The following is a 26,231-nucleotide window of genomic DNA, read 5'->3' as shown; positions in this document are numbered from 1 at the left end:
TATATTTAAGGGCAGTTCTCATAGCCTACGTATTTTTACTGGTGTTATCGTATTTTCTTGCATTTCTTTCTCATTCTCTCCGTTTCTTATTTATTTTGTCTTCTATTCTTTTTCTTTCTTTCACAAGCCGTGCGTCAGGAAAAAGTGAGTCGTTTGAGCTCGGATCTTACCCGACCAAGAGGACTCCAGTTCACTGTTTACACTTCACACTCAGAAATCTGTTACTAGCTTCAGGACCCTTCACAGCAACGCCCTGAACAGAAATTAAACTGTAAATAGTGTACAGTCCGGGATCGTTATCAGATTTGATAACCATGTGACGTCACAACATGGCGGCCATTTCAAAAACAGGGAATTTTCGTATTCACTTCGCTTTGCTCGTTATTTGTTCGATTATACTCGGGTAATTTACCCATAATTCTATTCGATAATTACCAGAAAAGAAGGAGCCTCACGTGTTTTGAAGATGGCGGTTGAAGACCGGCGTAAACGATGTAAAATGTTACTCGTAAAGTGAAACAGCGCTTGCAATTTTGCATCCAAACCAGGTATGTTTTTCATTTTGTCATTAGATTTAAGTTACCTGGAGATTTTTGCGAAAATCACAAAAAATATGTCGTTAATCTTCACGCCATATTCTTGGGATTTAACGTGTTTTTAGTGTTGTGCACGATCTGTGAAAAAAGTGCACGGGGGTATTTTGATTTGCGATGTGTTGTTTGTAACGGCGGCCATATTTACAGCTGTAATCGATATGTTCCTAGGTATTGAGACGGCGGATGCTGGTACCCATAGAATCAAAATAGCAAATTTATGTCGATTTTGTGGATATAGCTTGGTCATTACATAGGGTAGGTTTACTGTTGTCGAGTTTTGCAGCATAAAATTTTCGTTCCTTTTAGGCCTGACAAACACGCAGCATTCAACTTTAAGAATTACTGGTGGCAAAATCAAGGGGTACGTAAAAGTAACTTACATAAATCATCCAAGCCCCTTCAGAAAAAATTATAGCTCTTAGTGAGTCGCTCGATTCATGGTACGGCAGTCCAGGTGGTCGGGAAACCACTTGCGAATCTAACATTAGTTGTTTATTTTCTTTTGAAGGGTTACCATGAGGTCAAAACCAAGGGGCCAGAAGGAACTCCTTTTCATGTCCTTCTTGAAAATTGGAAACAAAGACTCGTTCGCACTTCGTTGTGTTTTGCTGGAAATTAGAGAAATACCCGAGACACTTCTAGACGTGCCACAGTCTGGTATCCAAGAGCGCTAAGAAAAATTACACTTTGAGAGAAGTTGCTGGAAGACAGATAGGCCGGGTGCAATACTTCATAAACAGGGAACTAAAACACCTTTCGGACTGCGGGAAAATCGACAATCACGTTAAAGGGTAAGTTGCCTATATTTTAGAGTCAATTTCAACAACTCGCGGTCCTGAAATATTTTCCGGAAATGCCGGCCAAGCTAGGTCAGTTTTCTGGCACACCAGTCGTTATATAATGAAGCTTATTGTGGGATTTAGCGAGTGAACTATGGTACGAAAACATATTACTTGAATTATAGTTTCTTTTATATGAATCGGTCATTAAAAGCGTTTTTCCATATCACCGAATGCACAACAATAGACTACTAATCTACAAATAAAACAATTTTTTTCCGGAAATGCCAAGACTTCCAAGTTTACTGTCACATCTCGCGACATAAAGTGTTGCATGTACCCATTCCACTGAACGGAGGTGTATCACGAATTAAAGTAAATATACCTGCTATATTTTTGTTGTTGTGCCAGAACCATATCAGGCGAGCCCACAACGACAAAGAGAACTCCAGTGCATCAAAGATGGAAACGAAATGTACAATACGGCAGAGGGGATTGAATTAGCAATCGCAGAAATGGAATTAGGCGTGGGATGGGATATGACCATCGAGGTAAGCTATTCTATCTTCAGTATATCTGGACAGAGAGTCGACAGAGGGAGGGTCGCGAACTGTTTCGATACTGTTCCATTGTTCCAACTGTTTCCATTTCATAGTAATGAATCATAGTAGGAGATGTTTCGGTCCTAACCACGCTTCGCTCATGCAAATTGAACGAAATTCAGTTACAGCTCTCTGCTTGGAATATAGAAGCAACTTGTTCAGTGTCAATTTGTGAACTCAAGATGTATTTACTGTTAGTGTTTCGTTTATATTTTATACAGACTGTTGAACAGCCAGCTTCGCCAACTACCAAGAAAATGAAGTCTGAGTGAAAATAGAAGCTATCATATTAGTATCAATAAACAACGCTTTTGTGAACAGAATAACTGTTGTCTACCTTCGTGTGTTTTTACTCGGAACAAATATTATACGGTGTCTATCTGAAAATGAAACTTTTCGCTGTAGCTTTTGGACAAAGACAGTTTTCTTCCATACATCTCTGTTTCTATTCCATAATCCAGTAACCTATTGCGAAGCAAACATACAATTACAATTAAATGAAATTGCATTGTGATGTTGTGAAAAAAGTAACTCCTTTCATCGCAGCGCCCCATCGACCGCCATATTGAATTATACACTGTTGCTACCAAATAATGTCACGTGAACGAAAACTTGCGCAGCGATTGGTTAATGGTTTGTTTTGGTCGAGGTTATCAAATCTGATAACGATCCCGGACTGGTGTAAAGATGCGAACTTTGTAAATTAAAAATAGTAAAGTTATCTACAACTTGTTTGGAGTGTTCTCGTGTGTATAAAATAAAGGCAATCATAAGTTCCAAGGCTTTTGTTCCTTTGTTAAGGGAAAACCCTGGAATCGAGGTTGGAAACCAATACAGTGCCTTCATCTCTTCCCCAGGTTCCTATCGAGCGTTCAAGCTCAATAAACCAGGCCAATTATTGCGATCTCGCCACGAGTTTTTGTTGAGATACTGAACTTTAAAAAGGTTTTAGCTGAGTAAACGAATGTCAAAATTCATTCCACACTGGCGGCATCGAAAATTTTATATACTGATGACGTCGCTCTACAGATATCCGTTGTGGTGTCTCTGATTGGCTGTTAATTGCGCGGGAAAATTCAAAACCGACCAAGAGCCAATCAGAATCACTTCACCGATCTCTACTGGGTTACGTCATTAGTTTGGAATTTTTCTAGTCCAGTCTTACGCGTCTTTCGTGTGGGGGATGAATTAAGCGTGCGAGTACCCGTCTATTTGCACCTGCTAAAAACACTTTGCTCGATTTAGCGTGGATTACATTTCTAGATGGCTCTAATTTCCCTTTTTAATAACTCCTGTCTCTTTGTCCGCGTTAATCAACCTAAAACAAAGACGGCCAATGGAGGGGATTCGCAATGGATGCCAGAAATGAATTAAAACTGATAAAACAAAGATCGGAAATTTAAAGTCCATTTTCGTTCAATGCAGGGTTTATGGAGGTTTGAAGTGTAAAAAATGAAAGAGTGTTTTTGAAAGAGCTACTAGACAGCAATAATTTCCATGCCGTGCATCAAACCTACCTGCTTCATCGAGTCCGAAAGCTTTGGCCTTTGTTGACAAAACAAAACTTAACAGACATACTTTAATATTACTGACGGGGGAACGCGAATTGTTAATTGCCCTTTTTTTTTTTTGTGCCGACGAAATGAAATACAGAAAAAGCTGACTTGATTTTCCTCGATTTTCCTGACTTGATTTTCCTCTCGCCCATCTTTTGTTTTCAAAGCCAAGTTGTAAATTGAAAAGTTATTCTAAAGGCGCTTGTGTTTATCTGCTCTTGAGAGCTCCCTCTTCGTATTGTTTTAAACCGTTGCCTTGTCACGTCAGTCGAAGTAGTGTACATGTTCATTATTGTAAGACCGGAACAGGACTTTAACATATCACTTTATTAGAACTTGAGCAATAAGTTGTTTTTCAGGTGACAACCGGCCGCCACCGGTGCGTTTGAAATGAGCTCTCCTAAGTTATTTTTATTTACTCTTGAGCTTATTTCCTGTGGATGTTATTTACTTAGCTGTTACCAGAGTGGCGGGAGGTGAAAATGGTAAATATTAATTGCCATGTACAGTCGCTCCCACCTCGTTTAAAGTTTCATTTGATCGTCGAGGTTGTCTGTGCCTTCTGTATGAAGGTTTTTGAAAGCTTGGATTTTCATAGCAAAACTGCTTGTTGTTTTAACTTTAAAAGACAAACTTGAAGAAGTGAAACAATGAATGAAACGTTGTCAAATTGGACCAAAGGCAGAGAGGGCAATTCGTCGTTTATTCTCATATATAGCAGGGACTTAATTTCGTTATTGCTCATGACAAATTACGTTGTATTTTTAAGCGGTGCTATTCTCAACATCATGGTAGTTTTTGTTATGGTACGAAGTGGTAAGATACGGCAGAATATTTCAAGTTTCCTGATTTTCCACTTGTCTGTCACGCATCTGTGTTATTTTACCGTGACGTTGTTCTATTTGGGCGGGGCAGTTTACGACATGAACTCTTCAACATGTAAGGCCATAGTTCTCATCGACCTCGCATGCTCAGCCGCCATTTTTAGCAGTTTGGTCGCGATCGCCTGGGACCGACACAGAAACGTTTTGCGGCCTTTTAAGAGCCTGGCACCGAGACACTTGAAGACGTTTTTAATGCTGGTTGCCGCTATCTGGATTTACGCCTTTATAACGTCCGTTCCTTTTATTTATAGCGTTAAAACAGACTCTGAGGAAATCTGCCGTAAAGAGAACAACGGCACGGAAAATTGTAAAGAGTATAGCTGGTGTCATTTGCCTTCAGACTGGAAAACCCAGCTATCCAAAACAATCTACTTTTTGCTGGCGTTTGTTATTCCATTAATGTACATGTTCCTCACCTACACAAAGATTGCCGTTAGTTTGTGGAAAAGAAGCAAAAATGGAACAATTCATGGTGCAGTTGCCAAGTGTAAAGTGAAATCAACTCGTTTAATGGTCGTGGCAGTTCTTGGTTTTGTCGTTTGCTGGGGGCCGACGTTTTGGATTGATTTACTGAGCGTGTATGGAGCAGTTGAAAATACTTTCATACTACAAATTTGGTGTTGGATAGCTAAGACTTTAAGCTCTTGTGTAAACCCAGTTATTTACGCATTTTTAAGTCCCGAATTTAGGAAACACTTCTTAAAATTCTGTTGTTGCTGTTGTACGTGTCGCGTGTGTTGCTTCCATCGCCGTCATCAAGTGCAACCAGTCATGCTAACTGGGCTAGCAGCAACGTAAAAACGAACAGTATTTCTAAGAAAATCCACTCACAAACTGTGTCTATGTGAAACGGATCTGCAGCTAAATTCATGTAATTATGATGCCTTTGAACCCGTGTACAGCTCTTACGAAAGCATCGCTATACGTCAACATAGAAGAGTGCTGTAAACTAGTCTAACGAGTTAAACTGGATCTTTGCGTCCAAACTGTGACGTGAAATACGTCAACATTTAACTGAATGCAATGTTTCATCTCTTTGCACGCCAAGCGTGCCTACATTTTAAATATTAACCATGAAATGATTCTTAAAGACGTCCTAGGATCCAGTTCGTTTTGGGCCTTATTGGTTGAATGCCAACAATAACTGGAACCGAATCAGAACAGTTTTTTTATCTTTTATCCTTTCTTTGTGTTTTCGAATGATTGCTTCCTATCCTGTCTAGGGTAGAGTTAGGATACCCGTCTGAGTACTCCAGTCGCGACCACAAAGGCTGAGGTCGAAAGGAGAAACGGATAAAGAAGGACAAATTCGTGTCTCAAACCGAACACTACAACTAATGCTCTAGTTATTTTTTTCCCTAAAAATCTACCATATGTATACTACCGCAGAGAAGCTATGAAAGGGTCGATAACACTTGCTAGGCCTACAAAAGGGAATTTTGTTTTCAGATTATTCCTCTTGATGTTCTGGGAATATTTCGTATATGAGCGAAGTGCATATTTGGTGATAGTTCAGGCACGCGTTTTAACAAATTATGTGGAAACATCTTTGGAATATTTCCCTTTTATATAGCTTGGTTTGATCAGTCTAGCCAAAGAAAAGAACCTGGGGGCGAAGAAAGACGGAAAAAAGATGGCGACTGGTACATTTACCCATAATTCTTAGCGCACGGAAAATTTAACAACACTCATAAAAACGTACAGAAAAGTTCTAAAACCTTCAAACCTAGCATACACAATTTTGTTAGCACAGGGACAAATATTGCAAAAATATGGCTTTCTTTGTACTTTATTGGCTGTGTCAGGCTTGCATGGTACTGTGATAAAATGTATAGCCGCCATCTTTTTTCCTACAAAGGATTCCGCCCTGCTCTGTGATCCATTTTATTCGTATTTGGTTTAATTTGATACTCACTGACGTCGTATAAAATCTGAGTGTTTTTTAAGTTACCACTAGCAACTGTAACCACAATTAGTTTGGCTACATAGCAGGGCCAATTTAGGGCCACTTTTTGAGGATAAGCTGTAGTTTACTTTAAACACTAATGTTTCGAGCAGGTCGCAAGTCTAACTACTCAATTTAATGTTCAATTTTATTAATTCTTTATGTGAACTGTGCAATGTAAAATGATGGGGCGTAGTTGAAATAATTGCTCTCCTTGGTAAGAGATACAGGCTTGCCGCAAGACTTTCTCAATAACGAAAGAAACAATGTCAATCACACTCTATGAATGACATACCCACTTGGAATCAATTGAGCCCGCAGTTTTAATCACGCCAAAGTCGCTGGGTAACATGACGTCACAGCGGCCTCATTATTACACAGTGTTCAACGCCTAACTTTTTTTATAGGAGTAATGTGCAAACGAAAATACCAACGGATTAAGTTAAATTATTCAGTTTATTGCTAAGAACCCCCAAAACCCCTAACTTACTGGAAATTCAACGCTTTTACGTTTCAGAGCATTAGCTTGTCATTACCGTGTATAATTTCCTTGATTTTTCATGATTTTCCTTTTCTATACGCTAAATTGCTAAGAGATCGCAATTATTCAAGATACGTCAATAAGCAGAAGCTAAAATTTCCTATACTAGGGTAAACTTTCAATCAAACCATGCGAATACTTAAGGACTTTTTTCTAATAAAGGTGATACACATAACGAAACAGATGACCTCACCCCTCACCCATCACCTCACCCTCCCCTCCCCTAACTTTAATGCACTGTCACTCCGGCTAAAGCTGTTGAATTGACTAGATGTTTAGATTTCTTTGTAACTACTAAATTAAGGCTCCGTCCACACTACGCCGGAGGAATTTGAAAACGGAGGCTTCTCTCTGAAAACGCATCAAATGTTTTCCATCCACACAACGCCGGAGGAATTTTAAAACGCAACAATCACCGGTTAATTTAAATTTGTGTTTGAAGAAAACTCGGGCAGGGAAATCACGTGATTATCGTGACGTCATCGTTTTCGAAAAGCTCCGTTTTCAAAATGTTTTCCGTCCACACTAAAACGCAAAGCCGACGTTTTCAAATTCCTCCGGTTTGAAGAGTGTTTTTGAAAAGCTCCGTTTTCATGACGGATTAGTGTGGACGGTAGGCCTTACCATAGAAATAAAGCTGCGTTTTCAAATTAGAGTGGACGTGGCCGGTTGTCATAGCAGTCTACAATAAGATGAAGTAAAAAAAAAAGTTCCGTATTTTCTGGGTAAAATCGCCCCTCGAGGTAATGTTGCAGTCTTGCTGTATGCTTTTCTTGGACTTGCGCAGTTGTTTGGTTTTATTTTTAACTCGCAGCGCTTTGCCTTGTAAATCTCTTCATACTCGTCTCGTCTGAACCCACTCGGTGATCAACACCGCACTGCGAACATGACTGAATGAAAGGCTGACAAGAACTACAGCAACAGCAACCAAATTTGACGCAGTTTTTCCTGAATTCAGGGCTAAAGTATGCATAAACTGCTGTGTTTATTAACGAACTCGATGCTGGGGCTATAAAGTGGCACCAGAGTTTTAACTTCACTTTTTCTTCAAGAGATAGGCCTTCAAGAACTCCATACCTATCCAGCAAATTGATCAAAATACTTGGGCTCCAACAAAGAACAAAACCAAGAATTGCGACCAGCAGCAAACGAATTGATTTTGTTTTATGCTTTGCTACAGCGCTGTGAATTATTCCAGTTTTGCTTCTCTTCCACAATCGAACAGCAATTCTTGTGTAAGCAAATGTCATATAAGTAAGAGGAATGACAAACGCCACCAGAAAATAAAATGTCACTGAAAGCTGGACTTTCCAGTCTGATGGTGTGCGACAGGACTTTAATTCCTCGCATTGCTGTTGTGTGTTATTTACGATCGAACAAATGTTATCAGACCGAACCGTCGTGCTGATAACAAACGATGCGGACGATATCACAGCGTATGTCCAAATAACTGCCACCAGCAGTAAATACGATTTCATAGTTTTTGCAACCAGACTGTTAAAGGGTTGTAAAATGTTTTTGTGACGGTCCCAAGCGATGGCCATTAGAGTGCTAAAAATTGCAGCTGGGCACGCGTGCTCGACAAAAGCGGACACTTTGCACATCGCGTCACTTGATCTTTGAAGAGTTTTGCCTCTCATAGTTACTGCAGGGACGACCACATGAAACAACAGATGAGTAACAGACAAGTGAAACAACAGAAAGCTGGAAATATTCTTCCGCAATTGTCCACTTCGTACCATCACGAAGATTACGAATATATCAAGTATTACACCAACGAAAAATACCAAAGAAAAGACAATCATAAAGGTATGTAGAAAGTTTAGATTTGAAGATGTTCCGTCAGATTCTGTGTCATCTAAGGTGTGAAGCGTCGGAGGCACAAATTTCGCGGCTTTCTTGATCATTTTTCGGATCGAGCCTTTTTCGTTCGTGTAAAGACAAAGCTATTCTCACTTTCGAGTTTTACTCTCAACAGTTTAGACAACTGACTTTTCGCTACAGTGCTCAGGCTAAGAGGAAACTCTACTTGGCCAAATTAATTTTCCGTGAGTCAAACGTGTCGAGATTTAGGTCCCTTATCTTGTTCAATAATGCGGTGTTAGGCATTTCAAACCTTATTGATATTAATGACCAGATCTTATGTCAAAATCCATCTTTGTCATGCTAATATTGATGACAACAAGTTCATCTCAACTCCATTTGGAAAAGAAGATTATGATAATGTAATGAAAAAACACTAATACCCTCACGTCTCTATATTAAAAATTTAGAACCTTAGTTAATGAAGAGAATGTTTGTACCTAGTTACGTTTACATTAGAAATATGAAAAGAACGCGTCGTCATCTGCTTTGAAAAGCCTTTGAACCAGTTTCGGTTCTATTTTTCAGTTGTTCTACAGATAGTGGAGGTTTTCTCCTTTAAAACAGAATCTGTGGTGTAATATTTTCAGATTTAGAGCACAGGCACAAAGGAGTTTCAACGAGCGTGCCGAACATTTGTCGCTGATTAGTTTACACTTTAGAAGACAACTCCAACGTTCTTTCTTTAGAAAAAGGATTATTTTATTTACATTACTTGTGTAATGGTTCTTATTTACATTAAATCTTAAGTTTTTTGTCTTTTTGTTTAGTAGTTTTTACAGTGTTGAGCATTTATTTACTGAGCTGAGTGCTACAGTAATAGATAATATCCAAAGATAGGTTTTTAAGATGTAAATGTGGCTACTGTAGTGCCTTATCAATATTCATCTGTTCCCAGCAGAACAGCTGATCACTTTTGGAAATTAAAGCTAAAAAATATATATATTACCTCGAAAAGAGAATCCCAATGCAAGTTATGATTTAAGGTGGCTGGCAACAGTTTCTAGCATTTTCCAGGAGTTATAGATTGACGGATCAATACTACCGCCCCTTATCAAGCGATGCTGTAAAATAGGTATCACATAAACGCACAATAATTTGTAAACAAATAGTGCTTAACTGCATGGCCTTGCAAAATTGGTTGCCTCAGCAACGGAACGACCTCTTAAAATTACCCTTAATTTTAGCTTTAAGTGCTTATTTTTCCTAAACTGCTTGGTGAAACCCATTTTTTATTGTCGAATTGCGATAGGCACGTTAAGATACAACTTTCTGAAACAATTTTAAAAAGTTATGTTGGTAGGAAATGTCTTACACATTGATTTTAAAATGTGCTAGCTGTTTAGGATTTAAAAGTAGCAATTACACCCGTACGCATTAATTTGCACTGCAGTGTGAGTTAGGAATAACGATCAATTGGCCTGCTCTCAGCCAATCACAATGAAGTGCACGTGGTTGTCTCAGTGATATGATAAATGAAGGAAGTACGTTGTATGACCATTGTTTCTATCCAAAACGTTTCTTAGTACCTCAGTATGGCTTTTGCTCCTATTCAAAACTTTCCTTGGTAAGTTAGTACGTTAGTACGACCCTTGCTTCTATTCAAAACCATTCTTAGTACGTCAGTTAGTATGACCTTGTTTCTGTTTAAAACTTTCTATTGCATTCATGAAAACAACGAAAATAACACTCAAGTTTTGTTTAGATCTTTTAAAAAAAATGCGTCAAGTACTTAGTATACTGAGGAGGTAGACCTGTACAACCGTAAAAGCTTGCGTCTCATAGTTAAGCTTAACCATTCAATATTTTACAACGTACTAGATGCGTATAGAAGATGCAAAATGAAGATGCTACAAAAAAACCAAAACGGTTGGTAACCATGGTAACATGCCACCGTTGTATATGTCCACGCAAGAGAAGAGGTACAAGGTGATCAGTGACGAGCGCGTAGAGGTTTAGGGCTCTACGAAAACTTCCACGGCAATAGGAGGTTCATAAAATAGGCGCCAGGTGTAAAAAAGGGTGGATCACCTTGTACAAACGAGAGCCAAAAAAAAAAAACACCAATTTTTGTAAAGATAAGAGGCATCAATGGACTTAATAAACAAATTTTATAAAAGTTCAAAGCTAATAAAAAACCTGACTTTGTTAATGTTTTTATTCTGGTTCAGAACAAACCATCACCAGCTATGAAAGCTTTCATCAGCGGCACGTTCTCTGGGCGTTCCGCTATTTCAAACCCGTCGCTTTCCCCTTGGGTTCCATGTGGGTTCCTTTCAGGCAAATGTACGGTGATGGGGAAAGTAGAAGTTTTCTTTTTGATGAAAATTGTGTGCAATTTCACAGCAAGCGCGCGACTCTCTACGCCTGGGACTTGCGATAGTTATTCAAGAACTGAAAATGTGCATAAATTAATTAATTAATTACTTTATTTAGAGAGGAAGCCACATCAGCCTTAGCTGGTTTTCATCCGGGTCCTCTATCCTGGTCGAATTGGAATTTGGAGATGTTGGTTTTTGTGTAGGGAGGAAAACCAGAGAACCCGGAGAAAAACCCTCAGAGCAAGGCAAGAACCAACAACAAACCCAACCCACATATGGCACTGAGCCGGAATCGAACCCAGGCCACATTGGTGGGAGGTGAGCGCTCTCACAACGCCATCCCTGCTCCCCAAAATGTCACGTGGTCACATCTCGCATTTCCCGCCGAAGACGAAACACAACTACCTATGGCTAAATTTAAAACAAGGATTTTTCGTCGAGACTGTCTTGTTAGTGACCTAGACAACCTTACGTTTTTTGCCACTTTTCGTTAACTTAAGTTGTTCTGGGCCTTACGGTGTTTTTGGTGTGGCATGAGGATGAATGGATCATGGGATAGAAAAAATAATGGTAACCATGAATCAACTTTTGTATCTTTGAATGTTAAAACGAACGCAACTAAATTCAGTTTCAAAATGAGCCGGAGAGATAGGCATCGAAGAACTGTAATAAAAGCTTAATTATATTTGAAAAATGACCTTTTTGTTTGTTCAGTAGTGCATACAGGTTCACGTTGGGTCCATATAAACGAAGGAAATGCAAAGTTGTAGCCCAAGAAAGCGTGCAAAGGGTGTTGTCTTTACCTATTCGTGACAAATCTGTTAGCTGATTGGTCTAATTTTATTTTGCATATTCATGATGACTATTGCTGATCTGAGGTGCTTGTTTGTCACTTTGAGATGTTTGCCGTCGGAGTAAGATGTGTGCTGTTGCCTTATACACGAGAAGCGAATCTTATACCAAGAAGAAATGGCGTCGACATTTAGGAAGAGAAGTCGGTTGACACGCATTTCTGCCGATGGTTAGTATCAATTTCTCTGCATTCTATCTTCTAAGGTAATATTTCAACCTAAACTACCGGCTCTTAGTCATTCTTGCACGTGCGCTTGCGGGCCGATTTGGTTTACATTTCGTTTTGAACTTCAGGACAACCGTATGGCTTTAGTAGAGAGTAAAACGTACGTTAGAATTAAAGCTAGTTCAGGAACCATACGAGACACTAGTTGCGTTTCTTTGAGAAACTTTGTCTTGTACTTGTCAACGTGCGCTCGTGTTCTACAATATTCAGTGTGAATTCTTTGCTCCTCGTTTACTCGTTTGTTTCCACATTTGGGTTTGTTCCTTATGGAATTTTTATCTATTCTATTTTCAGGGAGTAAAAGTCAGGAAAACACAAGGAGATCAAAAGGATTCAAGCAGGGAGGATGAAGACAAAGTTAAGAATCGATTAAGAATGACATTTGAGAATTTGGTTGAATTGAAATCTCTCCGATAAGAAAAGGCAGGACCTAAACTAGAGAAAATATAATCGAGTTCAAATTCGTTTTGTTTGCAAAACTGAATTTTTATGTTTCTCTCTGCTGAAATATTTGCGTCGGAGTGACATACGGGCGCGAAAAAATTAAATTCGGTTGTAATCGCCAATTAACTCTGCCATTTTCAACGGAAAGCTTTCAACCGCTTCCGTGCTATCATTTAGTGCATGTTTTCAAATCATGGAGAGTTTTATTTCTTTGCTTTAGCGATCATCAACTTGATCAAGTTACATTTCATCGGTTCGGCACGCTTTAGTCCGTGTGTTTTGTCAAAGTAGAGTATCATTTTTATTTTTATTTTTTTTGCAAATTCCAAATTGTTGCACAATCGCTCAACTCTCCTAAGTTTGAAAACCTGTTACTAGGTGATGACCTTTGTAGAGTATGTTAAGGTGGCGCTGCATTTTGAAATCAAATCGTGATAGTAACTTTTGTTTACGTGATCATGTCAATCATAGCAAATTCTGTTTTGATATAAATTGGACAAACAATTCAACACTGAACAATTTCAATTTGTCTTGTTCTCCAAAATCGCATTGAGTATTACGTTTCACGAAGGTTTCGTTTCAATTTATAATGTGAATTGTCTGTTGGAGGGCAATAGCCTTGCTCAATATATAATCAACATAAATTGACTGGTCGTTGAAAATTGTCGTCGGAGAATCTAATCTTTTCAAATCTTAGCATTTTCAGATACGAAATTAATGAAGTGTCGTGATCGACTCTTCGATTTGCAGTTGAATAGAGGTGGACGTTTGATTTTTTCCTTATCTTCCCAGGAAGTTCAAGCAGTGATGTGAATTATACATGTCAAAAGAGCACATTTCCTTGCTCAAAATTATTTAATGACTTGCGTTAAAGTTAAGTAAAAGTGTTCAATATAACCATCAAACAATTTCTATCGTTTTTTCCTCGTTATTTGAAATTACGAAACATTTCAAATTAATACAGGAATCGTTAACGATTCGTTTGTAAATCGGAATTTGTTCGCAACTTTAGTCAAGTTAATTTTTGAATATTTGAAGCATTTGTTGACATGATCACCACATATTATTCATAGTTTTTCGTTGTTTCGCTCGAGTTTCTTTTTTTTTTTTTTTCGTTTAATGCGCTATAGTAAAAAGCGCGATTATTTTTTGACGTTTATCGTGTATTGACATGCAGAGCCACCTTGAAAATAAATAATTCTAGAAGAGGACATTGCGTTTCTGAATTGATCTTCGTCTCCTGAAAATACTAGATTTATCAGGAGATATTCTTTTATACATTTATGTACGGAAAGCGTTCGGTATGTATTGTTTCTTCGGAAGGGAAATAAGCGCAAAAAGGTCAATCAGAAACCAAATATATCCTCTTGTTTAACTTCCAGCGAGGCTGTTTCGAATAATGTCTGGTATCAAGCAACTTTTTTCATTGTCCCGTCTCAAAAATGTAGGTCTAATTGTCTGATTTTTCAATTTTTTTTGGCTTTCATTTTGTACCATCAGATATATTGAGTTTTAGAAATGTAGCTTCAATTGTCTGAATATTCTAAAATGTCAATTAAAACTACTATTTGGACTGATAAACAATCTTACCGAAAATATTAACGAAAAAATTTGTTGCTTTTCAAAAAGTTGAAGCTTTAATTGGCTTATTGGTGGAAATGATCAGCTTTCTTCGGCAACTGACAGACATTTTTACTAAAAGTATTCACTATTGCATCTTTGATTTTCAACACTTAACTCCAATTGTGTGATTATTTGACAATTTTATCGCTATCTTTTGTATTCACTAAATACATTTGTTATCACCAAGGAAGCTCCAATTGTAAGATTCTTCTAAAATTTTATCGCTATCATTTGCTACGAATAAAAATTTACCAAACATTTGCCATTAGCTCTATTGCTTATCAAAGCTATAGTTTCAATTGTCTGATTCTTCTAAAATGTTATTGCTTTCGTTCGCATATGAAAAAGTTTACAAAATATTTAACAGAAGCCATAGGTTATGTAGTTACATTTTGAAGCTTGATAACCAGACATTAACCTTTAACACCTCGCTTGAAGTAATTTCTTGAAGATAACGAAGCAAGCCATGAAGATTTTTTAAATTGGCCTATAATTTGTCGGGTTTTGCTTTTTCATCTCTGCTAAAAGTGACGGAAGCTCTAAAATGTTTCAAATGCTAGCACTAGATTGAAGTTTTCGCGTTTTTTTTTTAATTTCGTAGGAGTAATCGGGTTTATGGCTTGCCTTTGCTATCTTCTTGAAATACATTAAGCTGTGAATAACGGGCAGCTAGAAATCTATATACAGAAAAGGGACGAGCCAGTTAAAATATCTACAACTGTAATGTTCTGCACAACATTGAGAAGGTGGCGATATTTCAGAATCGCTGTAGTTAATAGAGGTTATGTAGTTGGGGCGCAAGTCACCCGGTTATATAAACTTTCTTAAATATTTCGATTTAGGAATGTTTTTATCATCTCAATGTTGTGTAGAAACGTTGCAGTTGTAGAAATTTTAACTTGCTCTTCTCATTTTTGTAAATAGGTTTTTAGCTGTTCGTCGTTTTATGGCTGACTATCAGATATCATCATGGAATATACCATTTTAAACACAAACAAATTTTTACAATACTGGATTCAAAATTTTTTGTTAGTTTGTGCTCAGGATGGTATATGTTGATTTGTTTTGGCGGGAAAAATTATAGGGGGTACCCCCTTAAAATTTTTGTCAAAAACGTTGTCAGGGGAAACGCTGTGCAAATTTTTTCCAATTTTCCCGCCAAAAGTCTTAGTATATATAGGGCAAATTTTTTTGATGACACCTTTGTAACTGATTTAATTGAATTTCAATAAACTAATTAAAGAAAACTTGTGAGTTATTGATTTGTCATTATTTAATGTCAATAAAAGACACAAAAGAAGACAAAACAAGTTTGAGTGCTGTATTTATTACTTTTATTGAATAACAGTTAAGAATAGTAATACACAGTAATTAATATTAACAGAGGAAAAAAATAAAAAAAAAACGGCGGATGCGTATTTTTGGCGCCCGTATTTTTTCTAAGTTTTTTGGCGGGAAAATAAAAATTTTCAACAAGGGTTGACACAGAAAATAAAAAAAAATGGCGCATGCGTATTTTTGGCGCCCGTGTTTTTTCTAAGTTTTTTGGCGGGAAAATAAAAATTTTCAACAAGGGTTGACACAGAAAATAAAAAAAAATGGCGCATGCGTATTTTTGGCGCCCGTATTTTTTCTAAGTTTTTTGGCGGGAAAATTAAAAATTTTGACATGGGTTACTCTAACAGTAAATTTAGGCAGCCAAGACAATTTTTAGGAAACATTTAATAAACAAGAGAAATTGATTTTGTACAAACCTAACTCGACAAAAACTTAACTGGTTTCAAGAAAACTTTTTAAAATCGCTTTTGGTTAAGAGATTTTGGACAAACAAGATAATCCATTCTGAAATTGGTCCTTGAAAGAAACTAGTAAACACGAAGGCTAACTGTAAAAATTTGCTTCTCAAGGAAAATTAAAGACTTTCGAAGCTCACGATACGAGAACTCGGTGAATCATATGATAGAAACGTACTTGACTATTGAACAACAGTTGTGTTGCGCTGCACTAACGACCGTTGAGAATATGTCACGAAAGTTTTGGTCGGGAATTACTCAAATTCAGGAAATGTTGAAGTATTTTAACTGCTAAGTCAGAAAATAAAGTTTCTTTTGGTACCCTGCTGCCTTGCCGTTTGTCTAAACAAGCCAACAAAATATCAAAAGGCACTTTACAATCTCTATTTGCTAAATCTCCTGTTGCAATGCCGTGTATTGAAATTCCCGCACAAGGCCTTAGTAACATATTCTCAACGGCTGCTGGTGTGACGCAACAGCACTGTTTCTCAAGAGTCACGTACGCGTCAGTCACACAATCTACCAAGCTCTCGCATCGTGAATAAAGACAATGTGATTAAAACTGAATTACAATTTGTAAAGCAAAGCTGACAACACATTTCCTACTGTGAATCTGTAAATTATTTTTCGGGCCAGTTCCTTTTTATAGATAGCCTTCGTGTTCTATTTAACTGTGAAGAAAACACAGTCGATCGTAACATTTAGTCCACGAAAAAAAAATCTTACACGTCCTACTTTTGGGTTTTCAGAAAATATCTCGATCTTAATCTGTCTTACATTTGTTCCTTGCATACTATGTCTTGTCCTAAGTGTCCTGCCTTCTTAATGTTGCCTCCAGTGTCTTGTCTTTGCCTTCATCTTTCATCAATCGTCTGATCACTGAGAAATCCTGAAAGAGAGAAAACAAAAATGTTTGATATATATCATACTGAAGCTTTGTATTGCATTTGCACTTGCTTTCCAACCACGTGAAGCTTTCTTCACCCTGTTCCACATACATAGGCTACAGAATTCCCGTATTGATGATTGTCCTTATTCTCATCGCCTGTTTTGTCTACAATGTACTGATTTTGAGGAGAAATTGGATTTTGATCACTTTTGTAAGCTAATGGATCAGAAAACATCAACATTATTTACAGTAACTATGGCTACGATGTACTTCTTGATTTCCGTTGTTCTTTAAACAGAGAGGAATAAAGTTGAATTTGCAGACTGGTTATAAGACCATAGCACGGGATTCAAACTCATTTAAAAAAAACCTGAACTTCCCAAATATTCAAAGATATTCCACCAAATTTTACCTCTAGTTTTAAAAAGTAATTACAGTATCCATTTAAATTGTTTCATGAACTACACAGTTCAGCTGACATTTGCCAACCAGTTTATCTTTCTTATTGGAATAAAAATGCTCTCTGGTTAAAAATATATTGAAAACATAAGCTTTCGGCTATCAGTCTATAGCCTTTCACGAATGAAAAATGTGGCGCGCAAGCGAAAATATATATGAATGGGGTGCGAAAAATTGAGAATAAAAACAAGCGTGAAAAAAGCTAGAAGATCTTTCACCATACAAAAAAAAACCCGTTAAGCAAAAAAAGCTTATTCTCTCATTTGTTGAAGGAAACATGTTTTGATCAGTAAATGATTTCTCATTTACTGATCATCAGTTCTAGGTGAAAGAAGGATGCCGAGATAAAAGCATAATCTGTAAGTAAAATTTGGAGTCAGTTGATAACTGTTGATAACTGTTGATAACAAACCTCACATGAAAACATGACTATAGCCTGTCAGCCAGCTCTGAGTAAGGATGTAGCGAATGAAATACTGTATGAGCGGTCACTAAAAATTTCAATCCATCTTTCACTGGTCAGTGCAGATCAGTTGTCAGTAAGGATGTGGAGATCAAAACTTGATCTGTCAGTTACAAATTTAGAATCATCTGTCATTTACAGTAAGGATGCTGAGATCAAACAGAGTTTTCAGTTGAAATTTGGGATCATCTCTCAGTCGTCAGTAAGGATGCTGAAACTAAACATGACTTGTCACTAAAATTTGGAATCATTTGTCAGTTGCAAGTATGGATGTTGAGATCAAATCTTGATTTGTCGTTAAAATTTCAAATCATTTGTCAGTTGCAAGTATGGATGTTGAGATCAAATTTTAATTTGTCGCTAAAATTTGGAATCATTTGTCGGTTGTAAGGATGGATGCTAAGATCAAAACATGATTTGTCAGTAAAATTTGGAATCATTTGTCAGTTGTAAGTATGAATGCCAAGATAAACACATGAGTTGTCGGTAAAATTTGGAATCATTTGTCAGTTGTAAGTATGGATGCCAAGATCAAAACATGATTTGTTGCTAAAATTTGCAATCATTTGTCAGTTGTAAGTATGCATGCCAAGATCAATACATGATTTGTCAGTAAAATTTGGGATCATTTTTCAGTTGCAAGTATGGATGCCAAGATCAAAACATGATTTGCTGGTAAAATTTGGAATCATTTGTCAGGTTTAAGTATAAATGCCAAGATCAAAACATGATTTGTTGGTAAAATTTGGAATCATTTGTCAGTTGTAAGTATGGATGCCAAGATAACATGATTTGTTGGTAAAATTTGGAATCATTTGTCAGTTGTAAGTATGGATGCCAAGATAACATGATTTGTTGGTAAAATTTGGAATCATTTGTCAGTTGTAAGTATGGATGCCAAGATCAAAACATGATTTGTTGCTAAAATTTGGAATCATTTGTCAGTTGTAAGTATGCATGCCAAGATCAATACATGATTTGTCAGTAAAATTTGGGATCATTTTTCAGTTGCAAGTATGGATGCCAAGATCAAAACATGATTTGCTGGTAAAATTTGGAATCATTTGTCAGGTTTAAGTATAAATGCCAAGATCAAAACATGATTTGTTGGTAAAATTTGGAATCATTTGTCAGTTGTAAGTATGGATGCCAAGATAACATGATTTGTTGGTAAAATTTGGAATCATTTGTCAGTTGTAAGTATGGATGCCAAGATCAAAACATGATTTGTTGCTAAAATTTGGAATCATTTGTCAGTTGTAAGTATGCATGCCAAGATCAATACATGATTTGTCAGTAAAATTTGGGATCATTTTTCAGTTGCAAGTATGGATGCCAAGATCAAAACATGATTTGCTGGTAAAATTTGGAATCATTTGTCAGGTTTAAGTATAAATGCCAAGATCAAAACATGATTTGTTGGTAAAATTTGGAATCATTTGTCAGTTGTAAGTATGGATGCCAAGATAACATGATTTGTTGGTAAAATTTGGAATCATTTGTCAGTTGTAAGTATGGATGCCAAGATAACATGATTTGTCGGTAAAATTTGCAATCATTTGTCAGTTGTTAGTATAAATGCCAAGATAACAACATGATTTGCTGGTAAAATTTGGAATCATTTGTCAGTTGTAAGTATGAATGCCAAGATAAACACATGAGTTGTCGGTAAAATTTGGAATCATTTGTCAGTTGTAAGTATGGATGCCAAGATCAAAACATGATTTGTCGGTAAAATTTGCAATCATTTGTCAGTTGTAAGTATGCATGCCAAGATCAATACATGATTTGTCAGTAAAATTTGGGATCATTTTTCAGTTGCAAGTATGGATGCCAAGATCAAAACATGATTTGCTGGTAAAATTTGGAATCATTTGTCAGGTTTAAGTATAAATGCCAAGATCAAAACATGATTTGTTGGTAAAATTTGGAATCATTTGTCAGTTGTAAGTATGGATGCCAAGATAACATGATTTGTCGGTAAAATTTGCAATCATTTGTCAGTTGTTAGTATAAATGCCAAGATAACAACATGATTTGCTGGTAAAATTTGGAATCATTTGTCAGTTGTAAGTATGGATGCCAAGATAACATGATTTGTTGGTAAAATTTGGAATCATTTGTCAGTTGTAAGTATGGAAGCCAAGATAACATGATTTGTCGGTAAAATTTGCAATCATTTGTCAGTTGTTAGTATAAATGCCAAGATAACAACATGATTTGCTGGTAAAATTTGGAATCATTTGTCAGTTGTAAGTATGGATGCCAAGATAAAAACATGATTTGTCGGTAAAATTTGGAATCATTTGTCAGTTTTCAGTGCAGATGCCAAGATCAAAACATGATTTATCGTTTAAATTTGGAATCATCTGTCAGTTGTCCCAGATGGATAAATTCTCCTATTGTAATATAAATTAGGCATCAGATAATTTGTCTCTACTAGACATATAAGTCTACACAGTATGGATGTTGAGATTGAAACATGAGCTTTCTGATAAAATTTGGAATCATCGTTCAGTTGTCAGAAAGAACATTGTGATCAAAACACTACTTATTGGTTAAAATTTGGAATAACCTGTCTACTGTCAGTAAGAATGTTGAGATCAAAACATGATTTGTCTGCTAAACTTTGGAATTATCTATCAGTAGTTAGTAAGGGTGCTCAGATAAAAACATGACTCAGATTACGTTTCGAATCATCTGTCAGTTATCAATAAGTATGTTGACATCAAACTTTGACTGACCTGCCGTGTCTGATGTATTTTACTTCCTCCACTGATATTTTGGTGTTTATGTGTTTCCTGTTTGCCCTGATAAGAGATACAAACACATTGTAGAGTTACTTACGATTTCTTACCGTCGACCAGTATACTTTAGCATTGCATGTCTAACTGATGGAGTTACTCAGAACTAATGAAAGTAGTAATATATACATGTGTACAGTACAATGTTTCAAAGTACACTTGCCAACAACAAGTCAGATACCAGAAATATAAACTAACCTGATCCAGCTGTTTCTGTCTCCTCCATTGATCTTAGTTGTCCCATGCTGATGCTTGCTTCTTGTTTGCCTGATAATTAAAAAAAAAAGAGGTTGTTTCAACAGCAGCTTTGTTTACATTTTTTCCAATAACCCAAATTGCCTAGAAAAGGGAAAATTCCCAGAGTTCATATTTTGTCATTACGAATTGTACTGAAGATTTTCAGGACTAACGAAAATAATCCAAAAATAAACATCTGTAAAAATGCTGCATCATAAATATTGCAAAGTTGCTTTCTCCAGGTAGATAAGCTCTTAATTTAACCCTTTTAACAGCTAAGTTTAACATGTTTGATAAAGGAGTCCTGACATCTCTACAATAAGATGTATGCCATGTTCAATAATGGTGTTGTCTTCCTCATCGATTCTTAGGAGCCAGAATTCCAACTGATACTACATGTACATGTGGTAGCTGCTATGTAGAGTTCCTCATTCCCATATATACACCACAAATTACCTTTAATATATGTAGCTGTATCTGAAGTCCAATATCACCACATTATGTTCATGTGCTTCATGTTTTGCCTGATAAGTAATACAGACACTATGATAAGTGATTTACTGTTGACTTTTTCAAGTACAATAGTAACATCATGCGTACAAATATGTTCAAACAATCACTGACGAAAATTTATAACAAGCAAATCAAATGTAAGGGGTCATCCATTGGATTGTTGTTGGGCAGAGGGGAGAGAGAAATTCAAAGAAAGAAGGAGAAAGGAGGTACAGGAATGCTAAACTGGTATGAGAAACAATTCCTGAAGGCCCCAGTTGTTCGAAAGGTGGATAAAACTATCCACCGAATAAATCACTATCTAGTGGATAATATGGTTTGTTTTGTTAAAACTTATCCACAGGAAAGTGATTTATTCAGTGGATAGTGTTATCCAGCCCTCAAACAACTGGGGCCAGGAATGGAAGGAGGAAAAAAATATTGTGTGGATCCAGAAAATATCCATAACCTCCCCACGGATAGGATTTTTTCTAAGACCCTCCTACCCATCTGGAAATTCTGATTAAGCTTTATACATTCCTTCAGTTTTTTGGTCTTACAGAGCTGACCCCCTCCCCCCCCCCCTGGAAATACCAATCCCCTCTGTGGGGAGAGTGTGGGTATTTTCTGGAACTGCACATTGTGAGCCGAAATTCATGTAAACCCCACTTCCAAATCAATGATCTTCTAGTCCATCCCTAACAGTATTTTCAGTCCGAGAGCTCTATATTCAAGCTACGTGTACAAGCAAGTTCCAATCAACAAGCACCACATTGAAAAAAAAGCTAGGCATAATTTCCAGGGCTAAAAGTAAGACTGTATTTACCACTGGAAATGATCTTATCCTGGGCAAATTATCTGATTATGTAGAAGAATTTCGCCTTTCTATGGTTTTCATGGAAAACTAGTTGCAAGAAGAAAAGCTGATCGCCATCGAAGTAAGTCGACAATAGTGAAATTATGGAAATTATGAGCTGGAACTTTCTAAGAGTTTCATTTCCTTCTCGTGCGTCTGTAAAACGTAAACCGGTGAACTATCGCGAAACACTGCGGCCTAACATTCGATTTACCGCGCTTTAATTCATGAAATATCGATATATTATTGGCTAAATAAATGTCTTACAGCATTTGATATATTTTCAACCGTTTAAGTACTAGAAAGCAGCAACAAAACATAAAGTTTTTGTTACGTAAGCTTATGTACACACCGAAGATGGTCAAAGAGGACACTGCATCTTGAGGTCGCTTGCTGTTTCTGGCACCTGAATAAGTGACCGAATTTCCCTCCAGAAGGTTCCACCAGGAAAAGGATTGTGTCTGGAACACGTTCGGTAACATTTCTTGTAATGTAGAAATGGCAAAAGGCAAAGTTTGAAAGAAGAAACGGAGCTTCCGACCACCTCATGCAAAGAGCGAAAAACTAATTTGTAATGCAAATTGAGTCCCAGGGCCGCGTGTCTTTCTTAGCCGGCGGGGCCTTGGCGCGAGGAAAAGGTGGCTCGGAAACCTCATGTTTCAGTAATCAACAACGAGCAACAACGCTGGTTTCATTCCTTGAAATATCCACTTGCTGATCTTTAACCAACAGTGTTGTGGAGTCAAATGTTACGAAATCATGTTTTTTTAAGAAAGTTAGTTTTGTCAAGCCAAGGTTAACTCACGTATGTGGAACATTCAATTCTTCAAAGCCTCCCCAGTTTGCCTTGGAAACACTTCATTCTAAAAGTTTGTGTTAAGACGTTCACCTGTGTACCATGATGCTAATGTCGTTCTTGCGACCACTTGGCTTCTACCCCCCCTAAAAAGACCCAAGATTTAAGCAATAGAGCACTTTTCCCGTGTTCACTTAGCCTCATCTAAACAAGAGGAGGCCGGGTTGGGAGAATTCGAGACAGTTACGCAAACCCGAGACATAGTCGAGGGTTTGCATAACTTTCGAGAATTGCTTTTATAAAATAATTCTCAAAAATACGGGCGAATCTAAAACGTCACAACGTAACCGTGTTTACATACTCTCATCTAAATACACTTCTCGACCAATGAGGGAGCGCTCAGTTATTTATAATATAGCTTTTGCTAAAGATTATTCTATTTTTCTAGTTTTCAATTGGTTAATCTCTGCTTGCCTTATCAAGTCAGCTTCGTTCGTTTAGAATTTACATCCGAGTACTTTGTTCTGTACCACCTGGTTTACCCTTGGCTTGAGTCCCGAACGTAGCATAAGAGTAGGCGCATTGTTAAGGTGCATTTATAGCCGAGTAGAAGAAGAATTAGAAGGAAGAGTAGAAGAAGGTGTAGTACTGGAAGACGCAGGGGAATGAGGCTGAAAGCCATGTCAAGTCTCAGCCATCCTGATATCTCTTGTTAAAGTAAAGCGAGTTCCAGATTAGTCCCCTTCAACGAAAACATTCTTCAGTTGGAAAATTATGTATTGATCAAATAGAAACGGCAATATGCTCATCCCTAGTTATACTCCCAGCATTTGAGTCTTTGCCGCGCCCGGTGGGGCGGGAATTGGACCTCATATAGAAAGGGTGGGAGGGGAAGTTGAGAATTTGGACAAATTCGCGCGTTTTTTTTATCTCTTGGAGATAGGGAAGGTAAGGGAATTTAATGGAAAACCGTGTTCATACGTGAGAAACTGGCTGGAGAAACGAGGGCCGTAGAAAGCTGCGCTCTGTTAAAAGATAAAATGTAACTATAGAGTCGCCAAAGTAAGGGGGAGTTTTTGTTTGCGTCATTAAAATGTAAACTTCAGTATCTGAACGAGCTTTAAAGTTAGCAACTCTGAATATTGAAAGGACTTCTTAGCTTAACTTACGCCACAAATTTGAGCCCCGTGTAAATTATGTATGTGTAATGGGCTCATAGACTCAATTTTTTTTTCAAAGGTTGTTTGAAAAATAACCACTCCCTCGCTTTCCGTTCTCGGAAATTTTGAAGTATTTGAAAGCGAAAGAATGAGCGAAACATTCCACCAGTTACGAAGTTTCAAAAACTCTTTCAAAGTCTGAAGTCAATTCGTATGTGGCTGATGTCTTCTTTTATGCCCAAACCAGTATGCTAATGAGGCAAAATGTGCTCTACCAAAGATTTTCTTACAAACCTTAAATTTCTTTAGATAATAAAATAGGTTCTTCCGAAAAAAGTCGACTCTAAAGTTAAATCATTGGCAAAGAACAAAACTCAGGTGCGCATGCGCAAGTCTACGATAAGAACCGCTGGCACTCTTCACTAAGTTCTTTCTGTCATTCTCTCAGTTAGTAAGTTGTAATGGTAAAAGATGCACTCGTTTAAAAGGTTTCTTGACATCTCACCGGCGCCAGCTAGGCTATTCGTCGCTGATCTAAGTTTTGCATTTGCACTAATGTTCAAGCTATTTTCAACAGAGGACATCCGAACTTAACGGCAGCCACATCTTGAGGGAATCGCATTCCTCCAAAACTCCCATTTAAATTTTCCTTTTCTCATAGTGGCCAACCACAATCCCGTGTATTCTACAGGAACACAGCAGGGAGTCTTAAATATCTTCTTTTTCCTGTCGGGGATAGGGATATTGGTTAAATCGGCCATCTGGCGCAATAACACGTCATCATTAGTGACGTAGTTCCTGTTTCTGTCGTCCGTGCTGTACGGCGGATCACATGACCCATCACAGTAGGCCCACGTGATAGGCGACTGCGGCGCTATGAACACACGACCCAGGTTCAACTCGGCCAAAGTGGCGGTGTACAATGTACGCAGTCTGCAAGGTCTTTGGGAAGGTAGATACTTCTCAATTGTTTCGCCTGACAAGGGTTCCGTTTTGGCGATTACTGACTTTACCCAATCTTCAGTGTTGGATTTTCCCTCTGCAGAAAAAGTAATTTATGATCAGGAGAAGCCGTTAAGTGTTTCAAGTTGAAACACTTAACATAAGTTAAATATTCAAGGTAGAAAGATTTCTACAGGACTCTTTTCAGGGTGTGGGAGGCGCGGTGGCTTCATGGTTAGTACGCTCGACTCCAGATCGAGCGGTCACGTGGAAAGACATTCCTAATGTAAGATTCTTCGCATGCCAAATGTAAAATTACTGTGAAAGGCAGTTCTGACAACTAGCAGGTTGATCAATTTTGGCTACAAAAAGACTAGCACTACCTAAAACCAGACGACCCTAACCCATCCTTTGAATTGAGGAAAAACGTTAAGTGTTACCTTTATGGTCGTGATGTTGGCGAGAAGCTGTCCTCACAGACGCAGCTCTTAGTTCGCGAAAAGCGATGAAGGATAGGACCAGAAATATTGCTGTCTTCTTTATGTTATGTCGACATATCATCTCCTCCATGTTCATACCACTGGAAGATCTTTTGTAAGTAACCGACTTCTGTAATCTCTAATAAAAGTTACATTTATGCTTTAATAGTAAAAATGCTGAATTATTATCGGATAAAAAAAGAATGCAGTTTTCATGTAACATGAATCGGCTTAACTCGAGTGGAAAGCTGTTATTAATACCTTACACTCGGTACAGTCTTTTTATACTGATAAGAATATTGTTTTTCAGGCTCAGGTTGAATATATTTAGTAGCCAATTACATCTCTGTCTGTCTTGTCCTCTATATTAGTTCACCTTGCCCGCTTTCAGAGGTAGCCATAAGACTGCAAATTGCAGTGAAGATTTTCAAAGTACGATAGACCTCGAAGACTACCGATGATCTGACGAGGTACTTCGAAGATGCCCGAAATATCCACCCAAAGCCTTCCTGAAAAGACTACCGACGGTCATCCGAGGTACTTCGAAGATACCCGAAATATCCACCCGAAGCCTTCCTGAAAAGCTTTGTCGATCGTTGAAAAGATTTTTTAGAGTTCTTTTGCCATAT

The 26,231-nt window shown here is 37.5% G+C and overlaps 2 protein-coding genes and 2 long non-coding RNA genes across 8 annotated transcripts; 2 read left to right on the top strand and 2 right to left on the bottom strand.

The window, feature by feature from the left end:
- The first annotated feature begins 264 nt into the window (after nucleotides 1-264).
- On the top strand, nucleotides 265-2,303 carry LOC149113153 (uncharacterized). 5 transcript variants are annotated; one of them, XR_016206691.1, is made up of 4 exons: nucleotides 265-548; nucleotides 903-1,387; nucleotides 1,787-1,926; nucleotides 2,199-2,303. It is a non-coding gene; the product is annotated as an uncharacterized LOC149113153 (long non-coding RNA). The 5 variants fall into 5 exon arrangements; XR_016206689.1 differs by having other exon boundaries at nucleotides 765-1,387; XR_016206692.1 differs by having other exon boundaries at nucleotides 267-548; nucleotides 1,105-1,387.
- Nucleotides 2,304-3,615: 1,312 nt separating this feature from the next.
- On the top strand, nucleotides 3,616-5,431 carry LOC149113152 (galanin receptor 2a-like). The gene has a single exon (XM_089287969.1). It carries the CDS (start codon nucleotides 4,184-4,186, stop codon nucleotides 5,213-5,215), a length of 1,032 nt encoding a protein of 343 aa, XP_089144095.1. The 5' UTR covers nucleotides 3,616-4,183; the 3' UTR covers nucleotides 5,216-5,431.
- Nucleotides 5,432-7,120: 1,689 nt separating this feature from the next.
- On the bottom strand, nucleotides 7,121-9,009 carry LOC149113151 (neuropeptide FF receptor 2-like). The gene has a single exon (XM_089287968.1). It carries the CDS (start codon nucleotides 8,808-8,810, stop codon nucleotides 7,707-7,709), a length of 1,104 nt encoding a protein of 367 aa, XP_089144094.1. The 5' UTR covers nucleotides 8,811-9,009; the 3' UTR covers nucleotides 7,121-7,706.
- Nucleotides 9,010-15,543: 6,534 nt separating this feature from the next.
- On the bottom strand, nucleotides 15,544-22,821 carry LOC110048944 (uncharacterized). The gene is made up of 5 exons (XR_016206686.1): nucleotides 22,578-22,821; nucleotides 21,334-21,401; nucleotides 20,839-20,907; nucleotides 20,581-20,646; nucleotides 15,544-16,914 (listed from the first exon to the last, which is right to left on the bottom strand). It is a non-coding gene; the product is annotated as an uncharacterized LOC110048944 (long non-coding RNA).
- Nucleotides 22,822-26,231: the final 3,410 nt, after the last annotated feature.

Source organism: Orbicella faveolata, unplaced genomic scaffold (assembly GCF_042242905.1).
Source record: "Orbicella faveolata isolate gen_17 unplaced genomic scaffold, um_ofav_v1 contig_15, whole genome shotgun sequence".
In the NCBI taxonomy this organism is placed as follows: domain Eukaryota; kingdom Metazoa; phylum Cnidaria; class Anthozoa; order Scleractinia; family Merulinidae; genus Orbicella; species Orbicella faveolata.
This window is presented reverse-complemented; position numbering and strand designations above follow the sequence as displayed.